General features: G+C 44.6%; 2 protein-coding genes across 4 annotated transcripts in view; one reads left to right on the top strand and one right to left on the bottom strand.

Annotated features, from left to right (window-relative positions):
* Positions 1–1195: 1195 nt before the first annotated feature.
* Positions 1196–9497, bottom strand: LOC117971324 (serine/threonine-protein kinase pim-2-like). The gene is made up of 6 exons (XM_059013569.1): positions 8840–9497; positions 8367–8470; positions 8185–8235; positions 7705–8077; positions 1489–1665; positions 1196–1360 (listed from the first exon to the last, which is right to left on the bottom strand). Exons 1-6 carry the CDS (start codon positions 9495–9497, stop codon positions 1269–1271), a joined length of 1455 nt encoding a protein of 484 aa, XP_058869552.1. The 3' UTR covers positions 1196–1268.
* A 2939-nt stretch (positions 9498–12436) lies between these two features.
* The window catches only part of LOC117397857 (rab11 family-interacting protein 1-like), a 32097-nt gene continuing 27449 nt past the window's right edge, over positions 12437–17084 (top strand). Inside the window, exons 1-3 of one of the 3 annotated variants that reach the window (XM_059013792.1) lie at positions 12437–12572; positions 12795–12881; positions 14107–14518. In XM_059013792.1, coding sequence (XP_058869775.1) covers positions 14169–14518 — 350 coding nt within the window. In that variant the 5' untranslated portion in view covers positions 12437–12572; positions 12795–12881; positions 14107–14168. Of the gene's footprint in view, positions 12573–12794; positions 12882–12993; positions 13080–13380; positions 13964–14106; positions 14519–17084 lie in introns of those variants that run through there. The other 2 variants (XM_059013794.1, XM_059013793.1) reach the window with 2 other exon arrangements.

Genomic DNA, 17084 nt, shown 5'->3' with positions numbered 1-17084 from the left:
GTTTTACTGAGCACCACAACATGGGCACGAGACTCTTGCACTGTTGGTTTTACTGAGCACCACAACATGGGCACGAGACTCTTGCACTGTTGGTTTTACTGAGCACCACAACATGGGCACAAGACTCTTGCACTGTTGGTTTTACTGAGCACCACAACATGGGCACGAGACTCTTGCACTGTTGGTTTTACTGAAGCACCACAACATGGGCACGAGACTCTTGCACTGTTGGTTTTACTGAGCACCACAACATGGGCACGAGACTCTTGCACTGTTGGTTTTACTGAGCACCACAACATGGGCACGAGACTCTTGCACTGTTGGTTTTACTGAGCACCACAACATGGGCACGAGACTCTTGCACTGTTGGTTTTACTGAGCACCACAACATGGGCACGAGACTCTTGCACTGTTGGTTTTACTGAAGCACCACAACATGGGCACGAGACTCTTGCACTGTTGGTTTTACTGAGCACCACAACATGGGCACGAGACTCTTGCACTGTTGGTTTTACTGAGCACCACAACATGGGCACGAGACTCTTGCACTGTTGGTTTTACTGAAGCACCACAACATGGGCACGAGACTCTTGCACTGTTGGTTTTACTGAGCACCACAACATGGGCACGAGACTCTTGCACTGTTGGTTTTACTGAGCACCACAACATGGGCACGAGACTCTTTTGTTCCACTGCAGTGGTACTGGAGCTGGTGGTTCCAAACCCTCTGCCTTTTGTTTGTATGATGTAAATATTTGTTAAAATATGACAAAAGAGACAACATAAAGGACTACAAAATCAGATTGCACACTTTTATTGTGAAGGTGCACAGCTGATTCTGTATTTCATTGATTGATTCAGGATTAATAGCTGCGAATGTATCCCCCTCTCTTTACCCCCTCCCTCCGTCCCTCCCTCTCTCTCTGTCTCTGTGCAGGGCGAGCAGGGCTGGGTCTCGCGGGAGTTCCGTTGCCGGTACCGGATCCTCGTGGGCCATTCCCACCGCCGGCCTCACCTCTCCACACACCCTGCCTCTCTCCTCCCTGCCAGGACAGCTGAGCGGCAAGGACTCCTAGAGACAAGGAAGAGTTATTTAAAAATGTTCTCATAAGATGCAACATCTGGTTTACAGAATGGTGCCATTTCACCAATCACAACAGCATCACAATGTTATAATGGTTAACTATAATGCTAGTCCTTATGTCATGTACCGATACTGGCACCCTTAGGAATAAACGGCTGCCCCCTTACCTTGCAAGCCAGGCCTCTCACTTCATCCAGGGGTGGAGGAGGATCTCCTCCAGACTCGGACGGCTCTCTGGGCAGTGTGACAGGCAGCGTCGAATCAGATTCCGGCACTCTGGCAGGGAGGAGAAACCGTGAGGGAGTCAGGAGGCAGTGAGACATCACATCAGAGGCTCCCACCAAACAGGCACTATTACAGGGGCGGTCCTTAAAACTAACCCTGAAGCACCCTCATGAACTCACCTTTGGAGACACCTTTGTTGAAGTTCAGGACCCCGCGGATGATGTCCTTGTCCTTTCGGAAGGGGAGGTGCCCACACACCAGGTCAAACAGCAGGACCCCCAGGGACCAGGCGGTGGCAGGTAGGGCATGGTACTGCTGCTGTAACACCCACTCAGGGGGGGCGTACTGAGGGGTGCCTGGGAGAGAGGGCAGGGCTAAGAGAACAGCTGCGCACAAGAGCACAAGCAACAAGCGACTGCGATATACAGAATACACTTCAGTGTATTATTACCTTGATTTAACAAAACCAGGGACCAGTTTCACAAAGCACTGCTAGCACTCAGCAGGCTGCTCGCTCACAAGCTATCTGATTTTTACCTGTTTCAAAAAACAATATTTTAAGACAGAATGATAAAGTTTAGTAGAAATCTACTCAGCAAGTCTATATTAAATGTGTTTTTTTTTTTAAGGAAGTCAATTGGATTTAGCAGACTGCTGCTTTAAACTGATTTGTAAAACTAGCCCCAGATCTCATTCGACCCCTAGCCCCAGATCGATTCATATTATCATAACCCTGGTTCCCTGAAATAGAAATGTATCCATTACCAAATAGGTATGTACATGCTGAAGACCTGAATCCTGAATACTGTATACGAAAGCTGCTCTTTGAGCCTGAGACGCCGAGGTCTCAGACTACGCTCACAGATCTCAGCGTCATTTTTCCTGCAGCAACCATGGAAGCAGCGACCTTGAAGGGTAATGGTTACATTTCTATTTCAGGGAACCAGGGTTATGATAATAACCTAATGTTCCCTTTCAAGTACGAAATGTAACCATTACTGAATGGTTGAGTGTACCAAAGCCGTCGCAAGGGCAAGATTGCGGAATGACCGGAATGCTACAAGGCTAAGCCCCAGTGTGATGTAGAAAAGTACACTTTATATTTGCTTAAATTAGAATATGCCTATTGAATTCCTTCCCAAAACTACTGTGACAAGAGGTATGGAAAAACTCAATTTGTTAAGCTAAATCCTGTGCTGTGAGGATCAGCTACGCATAGACTTTTTAAACAAATGAAGATTATTATCAGAACTATGTACCAAGCTTCAAACAGATTTTGTTTACATCTCGCACCATAAAAATAGATAACAGGACCTGCAGAAACACCATTTCTCTAATGAAGATTGTAAAATTAAATCTGGTCAAAAAGGAGTCATACTGGCTCACAAAGTTGCCATGCCCCTGGTGGAATGGGCAGTGAGCTTTTCTGGAGGGGGCAAGTTGGCCATCTCATAGGCAGTCCTGACCACTTGGACAGCCGCTGCTTAGATAGGGCTTGACCATGGGACTTCGATCCATAGCAGACAAAAAATTGTTTGAACTGCCTCCAACTTTTCGTTTTGTCAACATAATATGCTAGGGCCAGAACTGGTTGACATGGAATGCCGAGATAGTCTTCAGCAAAAAGGCAGTATTGGTAGGAGCATAACCTTTGTCCTGGCCTCTGTCTTTCATAGGCGGCCCAAGACATGAGCCCCTTTCAAAAATTGCCCTGCCAGGAAGTGAGTTCCTGGAGAGACCTAGTCAATCTTAACATGGCAAGCTAATATAACTGCCAGCTAGACTTTTAATGTAGAGAGGGATTTCCCCTCATCAAACAGATCCTGCAGAAATTGCAGTACTACTGCTATGGGAGAAGTCGTGGGGTGGAACCCACGATGCAGACACCACACCTGAAAGACGCCCTACTCGTACCCGTACTGGGAAAACTTTGGACGCTGCTCTGGCATTTTGTAGGGTGTCAGTAATCCCATTGGACAGACCCAGATAGCTCAAATGTCACCGTTCAGGGGCCAGACCCAGAGCTGAAGGCTCGATGGGTTGGGATGCCATAAGGTCCCCCGTGCCTGAATGAGCAGGTAGCAGGTCTTCGGCAGTCTCCACAGCTGGCCTCTCAGAAGCTGAATCAGAGTTGAAAACCAGAGTCTCCTGGGCCAATAAAGGGCTAATAGAAGCATCTTGGCCCAGTCCTGCCTGATTTTCTCCAGACCCAGCGAGAGCAGGGCGAGCGGTGGGAAGATGTATAACAGATGCCTCGGCCACTGGTATGCCAGCAGGTCCCCGCAACCTATTATGGAGAACCAGAGGTGACAGTGGGTTGATTCCTGGGAGGCAAATAAGTCTACCTCTGCTCTCCCAAATCTCTCCCAGATGAGGATCACCATCTAGGTGTGAAGCCTACACTCTGAGCTGCTGGGGACTGCCCTTGAGAGGAGGTCCTTTGCCCAGTTTGTCACCCCAGGCAGATAGGCTCATCGTTGAAAACTGACTGCCTTGTTTCCCCTGCTGTAGGCCAGGGCACATGCAAGATTCTCCCCTTCTGGCTACGAAGGCGGAAGGGGCCCCTCCCGAAGGCAGGCATCCTTGGGCGTTGCAAGGCAGGCATCCCCAGGCGATAACGAACTGGCATCCCTGGGCGGTGGCGAACTGGCATCCCCGGGCGGAGCACGACAGGGCAGCGCCGGACCCTCGGGAGGCGACGGTGGCAGCGGACCCTCGGAAGGCGATGGCAGAAGGGGAGCCAGGACCAGCGGTGGTGCTGGGGTTGGCCCTCTTCTCAGCCACTGCGACACGGTGGTTTTCCCCCTTGCTCTGCTCAGCAGCCTATGCAAAGGGGCCTGTGGACCGCCAAACTCCTTTCCCGGTCCGTCCTGTCGTGAAGGGAGAGGCAGCTCCTGCTCCTCTCACTCGGGTGGTGGCGAAGGCGACAGGGGCTCCTCCCCTTCCCCCCCTGGTGGTGGTGCTGGGAGCGGCAGGTAGTCCTCCCACTGCGGCGGAGGAACCAGCAGGTATTCTCCCTCTGCTGGTGGAGGTGGGAGCGGCAAGCAGTCCTCCCACATAGATGGAGGTGGAACCAGCAGGTACTCTTCCTCTGCTGGTGAAGACGTGGGCTGTAGACGTTCGGCCTTTCCCCTCTTGGGCTGTGGACACACCGACTCCCCCCTCTTGGGCTGTGGACGCACCAACTCCCCCCTCTTGGGCTGTGGACGCACCGACTCCCCCCTCTTGGGCTGTGGATGTTCGGGTTCCTCCCACTCAGACGCAGGACGTTCGGGCTCCTCCCACTCAGGCGCAGGACATTCTGGCTCCTCCCACTCCAGGTCTGTCTCCTGGAAGACCTCCAGGCAGTGGTGCTCCTCATGCCCGTACCGCATGCAGTGGGTGCACCACTCCTCTTCCCACTCAGGCGCAGGACATTCTGGCTCCTCCCACTCCAGGTCTGTCTCCTGGAAGACCTCCAGGCAGTGGTGCTCCTCATGCCCGTACAGCATGCAGTGGGTGCACCTCTCCTCTTCCTCCCGTGCCTTCCTTCCTCTCTGCCTCCTTCTCCTCATCTCTGTTTGGGTGGGGCTGATGGCCACTGTGTGCCCAAACTCCCCACAACCAGGGCACCACTCATCTACTACATAGATCGGGCCAATGTCCCCTGGTGGCAGCTGTTGCTGCTGCCTCTTGCAGCTCTTCCTCCTTCCTCCCATCCTCTTCCTTCCTCACAGGTAATAATAACAAAAAACAAAAACAAAAAAGTGCAGTACTGTTTCCTGCAGTACCTTTTTCTGCTTGCGTCCAGGAGACGCTGTTGATCCCACTTCTTTTTTTTTTTTTTTATAAATTTAGTCGTTGCCAATTATTTTTATTATTTTCTCCCAATTTGGACTGGCCAATTATTTTTATTATGCTCAGCTCACTGCTACCACCCCTGCTCTGACTCGGGAGGGCGAAGACGAACACACGCTGTCCTCCGAAGCGTGTGCCGTCAGCCGACCGCTTTTTTTCACACTGCGGACTCACCATGCAGCCACCCAAGAGCTACAGCGTCGGAGGACAACGCAGCTCTCGGGCAGCTTACAGGCAAGCCCGCAGGCGCCCGGCAAGACTACAGGGGTCGCTGGTGCGCGGTGAGCCGAGGACCCCCTGGCCGACCTAACCCTCCCTCCCCCCGGGCGACGCTCGGCCAATTGAGCGCCGCCCCCTGGGAGCACCCGTCCTCAGTCGGCAAAGGAATAGCCTGGACTCAAACTCGCGACGTCCAGACTATAGGGTGCATCCGGCACTCTACGCAAGTGCTTTTACTGGATGCGCCACTCGGGAACCCCCTGTTGATCCCACCCTGACACCACGTGTGACAGGGATGGCAAGTGGTGACGTCAGGCCAGATGCAGGAACAGAAAAACAAAGGCAAGTACTGCAGTGCAAAAGACGTTTAAAAATTTTTAAACAGAAAACACTTGCTCACAGAGCAAAAATAAATAATTAAACAAAACCAATCACAAACACAAAGACTCAATACTGAGGTCCGGCTGGGCAGCAGCCATCACGGAAACCATAGGTTTTAGTTTTGTTTTTAAATTAATCTCTCTCGCTCCTCGCTCGCTCTCGTTCCTCCTCTGAACACCCACCCCTGGAATATGGAAAGCTGCAGGCTTTTTATACTGTGGCCGAGGGGTTTAACTAGCTGGCAATTATTCTATTACCCCTCGGCCACAATCTGCACAAGTTTTTTTAATTACTGTGGATGGGGCTACGCATCCACGCTACTAAACAATACAATAAATAAATACAAAAACAATACAGACAGCGCTTCACGGTCATATAAATACATCAATCATAAAACAAAACAAATACAAAACAATAACCTGCACAGGAGCGGAGGAGGAGACCCCGTTCTAAAAATAAATAAATAAATACAAAAACAATACAGACAGCGCTTCACGATACATCAATCATAATACAAAACAAATACAAAACAATAACCTGCACAGGAGCGGAGGGGGAGACCCCGTTCTAAAAATAAATAAATAAATACAAAAACAATACAGACAGCGCTTCACGGTCATATAAATACATCAATCACAAACAAAACAAATACAAAACAATAACCTGCACAGGAGCGGAGGGGGAGACCCCGTTCTAAAAATAAATAAACAAATCAATGTACAGGGCTCCTCGCCCTGTTACAGGCAGAATGAACGATTCTGAGTCTGTCAGCGTTGTATGCGACGAGGCCACCGATGATCAAGGCAGCTGTGTTTTGTACATTATTTTCATCCCACAGAGCTAATTCAGAGGAACTTACTGCTTACTTAGTAGAAACACTACATCTTGACTCTAACCACACAACAGCAGTAGGTCAGGCTTCATTAAAACGATTGCGAAGAATGGCATTGATTTCAGCTGTGTGTCTGCCTTTGTAATAATAGACAGTTAACAGAGGGAGAAACACTAGCTGTTTAAATCTATGCTTAGTCGTATAAGATGTTTTTTTTTTTTTTTTAATTAATATTATCTGATTAGGTTGATAGGCTCCAGTGGCATATATGATGTTATATAATTTACTAATAATTTGACAGTATCTGTGGTTTTAAAACTTAATTATTTAAAAAATAATTTCTACATACTCTAGAGATGTACAGTGTGTATAAAGAAAAACACAAAAGCTTCAGTTTTGTCATTTCAGGTTTGCAGTTAACATTTTTCCCGTGTTTAATATTTTGGTACTAAAGGCAGCAAAATAGGCTTTAGTTCCTTTTCAAGTACGAAATGTAACCATTATTGGCAAAACCACAGCTAAAAGCTGTCACCAAAACGGCATGAAGATACTGTGATCCAATTGCAAGCAACAACCAACGCAGTATCTCGGTCCTACGCAGTGCTGCTAAGTCCAGCAGCTGCTTGCTGCATTCTTGAAATGTATTTTTGTTTACGACTGTAAGTCACCCTGGATAATGCTAATAAATAAATAATAATAATAATAATGTGTGCTGAGCACCACATTGCAGACAGGCCTGCGTGTAGAATGTGTAAAAAACAGGAAGCACACAAAGAGAAAATACTTTCCAACAATGAGCAAAAATGAGACATAAAATTAGCTCCAGCTGGAGCAATGCAGCCTTGGGGGAAGAGCACAATTGCCTGATCCCTGGGAAGGAGCGACTCGAGCCGCTGGCTTCACGCAGCGGGACGGAACAAGCAACAGGCTGTAGTGCACACAATACTCGTAATTAGTAAAAACTATTACAGCGAATAGTTTAAATATCACACACAATTTGTGCAAAAACACAATAAATACGAAATATATACAGATAGAAGCAACAAGGTACTATAAACAAGGCTCCCCGATCAGGTCAGTCTTGAAAGGAAAAATGGCGCTGAGATCTGTGATTGCAGTCACTCACCGGCGAACTCTGTGTAGACAGAGTCCTGAATCAGATCCCCGCAGCCAAAGTCGATGAGCTTCAGGGACTTGGTGTCGGTCTTCACCAGGATGTTCTCGGGCTTCACGTCCCTGTGCAGCACCCCTCGTCTGTGGCAGTGCTCTAGCGCCACCACCAGCTGGTGCATCAGATTGCGGGCGGTGTGCTCCTTGAGAAGGCCTCCCTGGGAATGTGCAAAATCGAAGAGGTCACTGCAGGGATGCGGCCGCTCCAGGACCAGAAGGATCGCCTCGGGTTGCTCGAACCACTCCAGGAGCTCAATGACCCCGGGATGCGCCGGAGCTCTGCCAACCAGCTTCAGCAGGGCAACTTCCAGGGGCAGCCTCCCCTTCTCCTGGGGCTAAGAGACAAGGGGGGGGGGGGAGCAGGTGCTTAATGCATTGCGGAGATGACAACTAGAGATACTTTCAAACCGATTCCGTAACATGTTCATGAACTCACTATTTCCACCCAGTTGTTCGCCATCTCCCTGGGAATGAATTTTATTGCCACCTGGACAGAAAGCAAAAGAGTTTAATCAGAGGCATTGTCAATAACTGTAGAAATGCTAAAATAAACTTGATGAATTCAAACGACAGGTTGGCTGAATGTGAAGCTGCCATATTGAATCGGACTCTACATACCGGCAGACCATCAGACTTGCGGTGTCCTTCCAACACCCACCCATAGCCTCCAATACCCAGAATGGAGCCCATTGAATACAAGTTATTGAAGGGCTCCTTCTCTCCTATTCAAATACAAAGAAGGCATTAAAATGCATTTTAAAAAAAAAGACACGGTTCTTAATAGCAATTGAGAGTAATTTGATACAACATGATGTCACAATGACACATTAACATGATGTCACGATGACACATTAATTCATGTATTTTTTGACATGTCATCAGCCGGTTGGCATTCTGACATCAGTGACTGCTGTGGCGATGCCTGAACTTTGAACAAGAAAAATGCCCCTGGTACTATATTCGATAACAAATATGGCATTTGGATTTTGGAATAAGACTGGTTAATGCGGAGGAAGTCTACAAACTGAACTATATACAAACTGCTTCTGTAGCTGCGATACCACCCGGTACAAAAGTCTAGATTCTCTCACCTCGAGAGGCCCTGGGTCTCGAACCCTGGGCCGATGGCTTGCAGTGAGAAGTGGGGAAAGCTGTGCGATTGAAGTCAGCAGTGTTGTAGTCCTGGTCATTCTTGCTGGAAGGGGAAGATCTCCAGGGTACCGTGGGCTCCCGGAAGATTTGGCGAGAGCGGAGGACCAGGAAGCTCCCTGTCAGGCCCAGATTCGAGGGTCCGGGCCGCGAGTCCCTCTTCCTGTGGGGGCTGGATTTCTCCGGCTCCTCTGCCCTGCCCCACTTCCTCGAGGGTCCCTGCTTTAAGGGGTCTCCCTTCCTCTTGGCAGGAGCCCTGGCAGGCAGGGTCGTCGAGATCATTCTCCTCTTCTTGGTCTCTTCGTTTGTCGATTTGATCGACTTGGAGAACATCACTTTCCTCTTCCTCTCGTTCCTCTCCTGTGGCACCCGGAAGATCTGGGACCTCCCCGGTCTGACCAGGCCCTCGGATTTGGAGCGAGCGCTCCCCTCCCCCTCTGCCCCCTCTCGCCCCTTGCTCTTCTCCTGCTGCTGTTTCTCTCTCAGCCTCTTACTCTTCCACTTGTTCATCCTGCTGAGGTAAAACCTCCTCCTCCCATTGAACTCCCTCAGCTCCATTCTGGTCTCCACCACCTCAGTATCAATGCCCTGTTTATTCATTGTCTCTGCCTCAGCGACAGTAATAATACAAATACATTCATATGAAAAAAACACATAAAACTAATTTTTTTTTTTATTTAATTATTTTGTATATATTTATGAACTTTAAGCAAATATTTAAAATGTTTTATTAATAATAAAATGCAATTCATATAATAAAATAGTTATGCACCAAGAAAACTGCTCAATATATATATATATATATATATATATATATATATATATATATATATATATATATATATATATAAATAAACTAAATAAAAAAAGAAATATGTTAAAATGTATCATCTTATTTAATGCATTTAATATACATATTTACTTAAAGAATGTATAGTTGTTTTTTTTTTAATTGTATGCTAAAACTGTTCTCTACCTAAGTAAGAAATCGACTTAAAATAACAAATATCTTAGACTCAAATTATAATCTTTCTGTCTACAATAGGTGGAATAAGGGAACATCAAACCAAGACATGATACAAAAACATTTTCAAAAGTTCTTACCTTGAGAGGGATTCAACCAAAGTTAAAACTTTAATGAAAGTTTTTTTTTTTTTTTTTTTTTCATTTTTCAAACTGGTCGGTGTCATCGCGGCTTAGCAGTGTCACAAAACTGAGGCGCGCCGTAATATTGTAGGTCACACATCTAAGAAAGACGTGTTTTTTATAGGCTGTGCTGCATGGCTATGTTAACCCTTATAAACGTGTTGTTTTGCACCATGCTTTTCCTTTGGTTATACTATGCATTTTTACCATAGTTTACCTGGTTTGCCATGTTTTTATTATTATTATTATTTATGATATGCTTTACCATACCTCTGTGCTTTACAATGCTTCCCTAGGCTTCATGCTTTCACTGTGCTTTGTTACACTTTGCTGTGCTTTTACTGTGTTGAACATGCATAAGGGAAACATCAAACAGCTGTTATTCCACGACGTTAATACCTGCAAATGCCGTGAGCAACTTTCAACACCACGAAGGAAGGATAAATCACTAATAACACGTTTAATGATATCAATTTACCGAGTAAAAAGAGCAGTAATATAAACACATGTTGTATTGCCCTTTGTACAGCCCCAGCCGTAACCTTGAATTAATCAGAGTGAACCAGAAGAGCATTCTAATTAGTATTAATTAGTCATGAGCAGACGCTTTTATCCAAAGTGACTTAGACTAGGGGGATAAGCATCAACAATTGCCGCGGAGTCACTTACAGCAGCCCTCGGCATTACGTCTCATCGGATGGACGGAAAAAGCACGTGGACAAAATCGACTGACCTGGGTTTAGAGGGGCTCTTGTACAAACTACTGCCAGTAAGAAGCCCCCCAAAAGACTGCTGCCGTACCTACACTCGCTTATTTCTATTCGACTCTATGAATGTGCTTGTGATGTCATTTACTACATAGTTAATGGTGTGACTATCTGCGCTTCCTTTCTATTTAATCATTCAGGCATCATGATTTCAGGTATTGAGTCTCTTATCCAGTTATTTTCCTTTATTCGTCTGTGTTCTACATGATCTTATTGTATTTCTGCTGAAACTACAGGTCATTCATGTTGTGTTAATTTGTTGTAAGTTGTTGAACTATTGGATCATTTCTTTTTTATTTCTTATGTTTGATTCTGTATTCTTTTTTTTAATGCTGTCTCTGCTGCGTATTTTGTTTTGTTAAAGTTTGGCAATATGTTCCGTCTGTTTACTGAGGAAAACAATGTCAGCTAAAGTTGGCCCCCTTCTAAAAGCACTAGCGGCGCTTTAGGAAATATGTTTTTTTATTTATTTCTGAGTTGTGAAGTAACTGTTTCCAAACTATTATTTAAATGTTGGATAATATTTTAGAATTGTGTTATTATTATTATTATTATTATTATTATTATTATTATTATTATTATTATTATTATTATTATTATTATTATTGTATTAATAGTAATTTACACGCACACAAAGTGCATGTGCTACCAAAACAAACACCACAGCGTACCTGAAATGCATAATGTAATATATCAAGTATGTGAAATACTAGAATGTGTTTTATGTTGCTTAATTAAAACGCACCGGTATGTTTAACTCTGCACTGTAGCAATAGTTACAGATATTGAAAGGGCGCAGTGTACGGTATAAGCCAGCAGATGGCGTATGTGTCTCGCATGACTTTGGAAATACAGTATAGTTCTCCGCGGTAATAATATGTGTGGTGTACAGCACTCTGCTGATAGAGAATGACACACAGGTTACATATTTCCTCTGTCCAGCACAGAGTGCATTGTATTTCAGATTTATGTACATATATAATATATTTATTGTTTTGTCATAACAAGGCTACGTGAAGGTACTGGCCAAAAAACGATTGCTTTCGTTTTATATTATATTATATTATATTTTTTATATTTGTATGCATACCCTAACTTATTTTCAAAGTTCAGAAAACATAGACTATGGGGGAATCAGTTAGCTTCATCTTTAAGATGGTGGTTATTCTGGTTCAAATGATATAAGGACGGCGTGGACCTAGAATTTGTATCGGTACCAGTAGGAACATTCTCCAATAATGAAAGGCTCTGAACATGCAAACTAATAATACTCAATAACAGTTGTCTATTACTAATAAAGGTGTGCATTCGTTTTAAATAAATAAAATAGACCCGTGCGCGCACACACACAAACAGCAAGTCTTTTTTTTTTTTTTTTTTTTCCATGTCGGGTATTATACTACTCAGCGTGTGCTGGGAGACGGGTGCCCTGTTATATAAAAAAAAATACAATAGAAAAACTGGGGGGTGACGCACTGGCTGTTGCCAAGCGACTGCCTGCTGTGTTCCAGTTTTACCTGTTACCCGAAACTACTATTACACACAACCTGTTACTGGAAGACTCCCGGCCAATGAGAGCCGAAGAGCGGTTGACTGACAGCGGGCGTGGACCAATAGCAGATTTGGTATCGATAAACGGGATGGTCAGGGAGTGAATGGAATTCAGTAAAGTAGGAAGTTCGGAGCCAGTTTTGCAACAACAGGATTGGGGATGTTTGTTTATTAAAAAACAAAGGAAAACAACGCCAGATTGGATGCTTATGTAATTATATAGACGTGCTTTTATTATACCTGGCGTTGTGTATTGTTGGGACTTGCCAGTTGTATTTTCTGGCATTGATTGAATTTACCGCGGCGAGCTAAATAATCCGAGTATATTCGGGGGTCGCTTGTTAAAATGACTAGACTATGGCCAGGATTAACTTTCCTGGGCTTTTAAATTCATTTAAAAAATGTGCCTAATTGTTTTTCTCGACTTCTATAGGATATATTTGTAATAACATCAACTTGGCGCGTGTGGAAAACGAGGTACGCCGGAGTAGAACGTTCATTAAGTTCTATTGGAAAAAAGGTAAATATTTTTGTCATAATAAAGTCATGTTTTGTGTTAAACTTGGAAAGCGCAACGCTGAGTATTGATTTAGCTGGCTGACCGTTTACATTGAATAGGACCTTGATACCGGTTTGTTTGTTGTGCTAGGGGGGTGGAGAGGAGAGTGTAAAACAGACGAGCAAACCGACGGTGAACCAGGCAGAAAACAACACACAAGTAATCTTTAAAAGGCCTTCCAATAATAGCTGGTTATTGTAACTTTAAAAAAGGGTTCTTTGCTTTTCCTTTTGGAATATGTATGAATCGGATAGTAAGTGATATATTACACAACCAAACAAGGAGCACATTCGCATTAGTTTGACAGAAGGAATTGTTGTTCAGCAGTTCCAAGTTTTTTTATTGGACGTGGTGCGCGTGTGTGTGGTTACATTATTTTATTTTTTACAAAAAAAATAAATACAATAAATGGCATATTGAATTAAGTCACATGATTTGTACATATTTAGTGGCCGGTTTCACAGACCCCGATTAGGATTAATGTTTGAGAATTTTAACTAGCGTTCGAAGAGCTGGGATATTGTTATTGCTGCTCTGTGAAACCGGTGGGGTAAGTACCTGGCTGTAAGTACCTGGCTGTAAGTACCTGGCTGTTTCCACAGCGGTTACTTGGCAGTGCTTATTGCTTTAAGAAGCTAGGAGGAGAGGGAGGAGGAGTGAGATACTCTTGTGAAATAGCCCTAGGAGTGCACTCGCTGTACTGTATTAGATTGCTGTCCAGCTGGTTGGAGGAAAAAAGCAAACTGAGCAAGTGGAGCTGAAATTCAAGAAGAAATAATAATAATAAACTTTATTTGTTGAGCTCCTTTCATACCAAGAGGTTCGAGGCGCTTCACACAGACTTACAAAAAAGCAGTAATTAAAAAAATATATATATATTGTAAAAAGAATCAGAAAATAAGACAATGTTGGACTGCAGGTTGGAAGGCAGCAGGTTTGAATAGCTTAGTGGTGAATACAGGAAAGAAGGAAAGTATTGGGCTGCTGTAGGGAAAGTAGTACGTTTGAATCTATCAAGACTTAGAGAAATTTAAAGAAAGTAGGTAAGTGCCTGGCTGTGCTGTGGAAGGTGGTCAAACTGAGTTCTTCAGCGTGAAAGAATGAATAAGAAAGAAACATTTTGAAATATATCATATTTTATTATTTAATTTTATTTAAATAATCCACCATTTATTTATTTTACCAGGAGAGAACCATTGACACCTCATTTCTAAGGAGGTCCTCCCTGTGATTCCACACGCTGGGATCATGTCTTTAGCAGAGCAGAGCCAGCAGTGGTACCCCACCAACGTGAATGTGACTGTGCTCCAGGCCCACAGCCTGAAGGCTAAAGGGAAGAACGGCACCAACGATGCTTACGCCATCATCCAGCTGGGCAAGGAGAAGTTCTCCACCTCGGTGTCTGAGAAGAGCCTGGCCCCGGTGTGGAGGGAGGAGGCCAGTTTCGAGCTGCCTGTGTTCCACCAGGGGAACCAGGAGAGGTGCATGCTGCGCATCGTGGTGATGCACAGAGCCCTGGTGGGGCTGGATCAGTTCCTGGGGGAGGCTGTTATCAACCTGTTGGAGCTGCACGAGAACAAGGAGCGCAACAAGACAGAGTGAGTACAGACAGGAGCACAAGAAGACAGAGTGAGTACAGACAGGAGCACAACAAGACAGAGTGAGTACAGACAGCAGTACAAGAAGACAGAGTGAGTACAGACAGGAGTACAAGACAGAGTGAGTACAGACAGGAGTACAAGACAGAGTGAGTACAGACAGGAGCACAAGACAGAGTGAGTACAGACAGGAGCACAAGAAGACAGAGTGAGTACAGACAGGAGCACAAGACAGAGTGAGTACAGACAGGAGCACAAGAAGACAGAGTGAGTACAGACAGGAGTACAAGAAGACAGAGTGAGTACAGACAGGAGTACAAGACAGAGTGAGTACAGACAGGAGCACAAGAAGACAGAGTGAGTACAGACAGGAGCACAAGAAGACAGAGTGAGTACAGACAGGAGCACAAGAAGACAGAGTGAGTACAGACAGGAGCACAAGAAGACAGAGTGAGTACAGACAGGAGCACAAGAAGACAGAGTGAGTACAGACAGGAGCACAAGAAGACAGAGTGAGTACAGACAGGAGCACAAGAAGACAGAGTGAGTACAGACAGGAGCACAAGAAGACAGAGTGAGTACAGACAGGAGCACAAGAAGACAGAGTGAGTACAGACAGGAGCGCAAGACAGAGTGAGTACAGACAGGAGCACAACAAGACAGAGCGAGTACAGACAGGAGCACAAGAAGACAGAGTGAGTACAGACAGGAGCACAAGACAGAGTGAGTACAGACAGGAGCACAAGAAGACAGAGTGAGTACAGACAGGAGCACAAGAAGACAGAGTGAGTACAGACAGGAGCACAAGAAGACAGAGTGAGTACAGACAGGAGCACAAGAAGACAGAGTGAGTACAGACAGGAGCACAAGAAGACAGAGTGAGTACAGACAGGAGCACAAGAAGACAGAGTGAGTACAGACAGGAGCACAAGACAGAGTGAGTACAGTCAAGAGCACAAGAAGACAGAGTGAGTACAGACAGGAGCGCAAGACAGAGTGAGTACAGTCAAGAGCACAAGAAGACAGAGTGAGTACAGACAGGAGCGCAAGACAGAGTGAGTACGGACCGTCAGGCAGACGGGCAGGCAGACAGACTGGTACAGACAGATAAAATATCAGTACAGACAGACAGTCTTTTTTTGTACTGGTAATAAATATCTTTTGGTAGTTTTGACGTTCTTTCGATACTTTAAATTCTTATATGCAGATATTTCAAGTACAGCACTATAGAACTAGAATCTAGATGAAATCAAACCATCTGAATATGAAAAAAGATGTATTTGTCTTTTGTTGAACACATCTGTCTGTGTAATCACTAAGGACAGCATGAATTTCTGCAGTTTACAAGATCCAATCAAATCGTTTAGCACCTGGCTAACATTTAAACTGTAAACTCAAACACCCAGTATTGCAAATACCTGTGGTGGAAAGTTCTTGATAGATGTGTCCCATATTACCTTCAAATGTAGTAAGAAGCTTAAGATATCAAAAAGCAGGACCTGAAACTCACAGTAGCCCTACTCCCAGTCATGGCTTTGAGAACTTCCCTTGTTTTGGTATATTATTGGAATGATTAGGAGCCAGGATTTGAACAATCAAGTGTCTGCTAAATCTGCTCTGAACCCCCCACAGCAAGATTAAGTCTGTAGGTTTACTAAGAGGAGTTGCTCATGCAGCTGTAAGTCAGGAACAATTTCTAATTACTCAAACTCCTTTTAATAATCTTATCTTCTGCTATATTAAGGACTTTAGACTGCTGTTCTATCTATCAATTATCTAGATTACTTTACTGTGCGTTTTAAACCCCCACCTGTTGTAATGTTCTTCTGTTTAGTCTGGCTCTGGTTCAAGTCCTGACGCAATCGTTCTGGATGCAGAAGTACATGTATTTGTTACCGTCCACACTTGCCTTTCATCTGCTTCAAACACTCCTTTCATAAACTCAAAGGCACGTTGATTAATTAACCCGTTACTAAGATCATGCAACAGTCTCTTGACACAGGGGTTGTACCGACAGACTGGAAAATTACAAACGTAATACCGATCCACAAAAAGGGAGACAAAACCGAACCAGGTAACTACGGACCAATAAGCCTGACTTATATTATATGTAAACTTATGGAAACTATAAGATCCAAAATTGAAAATCACCTATATGATAACAATATCCTGGGAGACAGTCACCATGGTTTTAGGAAGGGGAGATCGTGTCTAACTAACCTGCTTGATTTTTTTGAGGATGCAACATCGACAATGGATAATTGCAAAGCATACGACATGGTTTATTTAGATTTCCAGAAAGCTTTAAGTCCCGCATAAAAGATTAATTCTCAAACTGAACACAGTAGGGATTCAGGGAAATGCATGCACATGATTAGGGAGTGTTTAACATTTAGAAAACAGAAAGTACGAATTAGAGGAGAAACCTCAAAATGGAGCGAAGTAACCAGTGGTGTACCACAGGGATCAGTATTAGGTCCTCTGCTATTCCTAATCTACATTAATGATTTAGATTCTGATATAGTAAGCAAAGTTGTTAAATTTGCAGACGACACAAATAGGAGGA

The sequence above is a fragment of the Acipenser ruthenus genome, chromosome 46, assembly GCF_902713425.1.
Source record: "Acipenser ruthenus chromosome 46, fAciRut3.2 maternal haplotype, whole genome shotgun sequence".
Classification (NCBI taxonomy): Eukaryota; Metazoa; Chordata; class Actinopteri; order Acipenseriformes; family Acipenseridae; genus Acipenser; species Acipenser ruthenus.
Note: the sequence above shows the minus strand (reverse complement) of the source record. Positions and strands in the feature narration are given on the sequence as shown.

Excerpts from the sequence above, each read along its gene's own strand:
- LOC117971324 (XM_059013569.1), bottom strand. The coding sequence starts at position 9,497 with ATGAATAAACAGGGCATTGATACTGAGGTGGTGGAGACCAGAATGGAG. Across the intron at positions 8,236-8,366 it reads GCAAGTCTGATGGTCTGCCG|GTGGCAATAAAATTCATTCC; the intron begins GTATGTAGAGTC and ends CTTTCTGTCCAG. Across the intron at positions 8,078-8,184 it reads CGAACAACTGGGTGGAAATA|GAGAAGGGGAGGCTGCCCCT; the intron begins GTGAGTTCATGA and ends TCTTAGCCCCAG.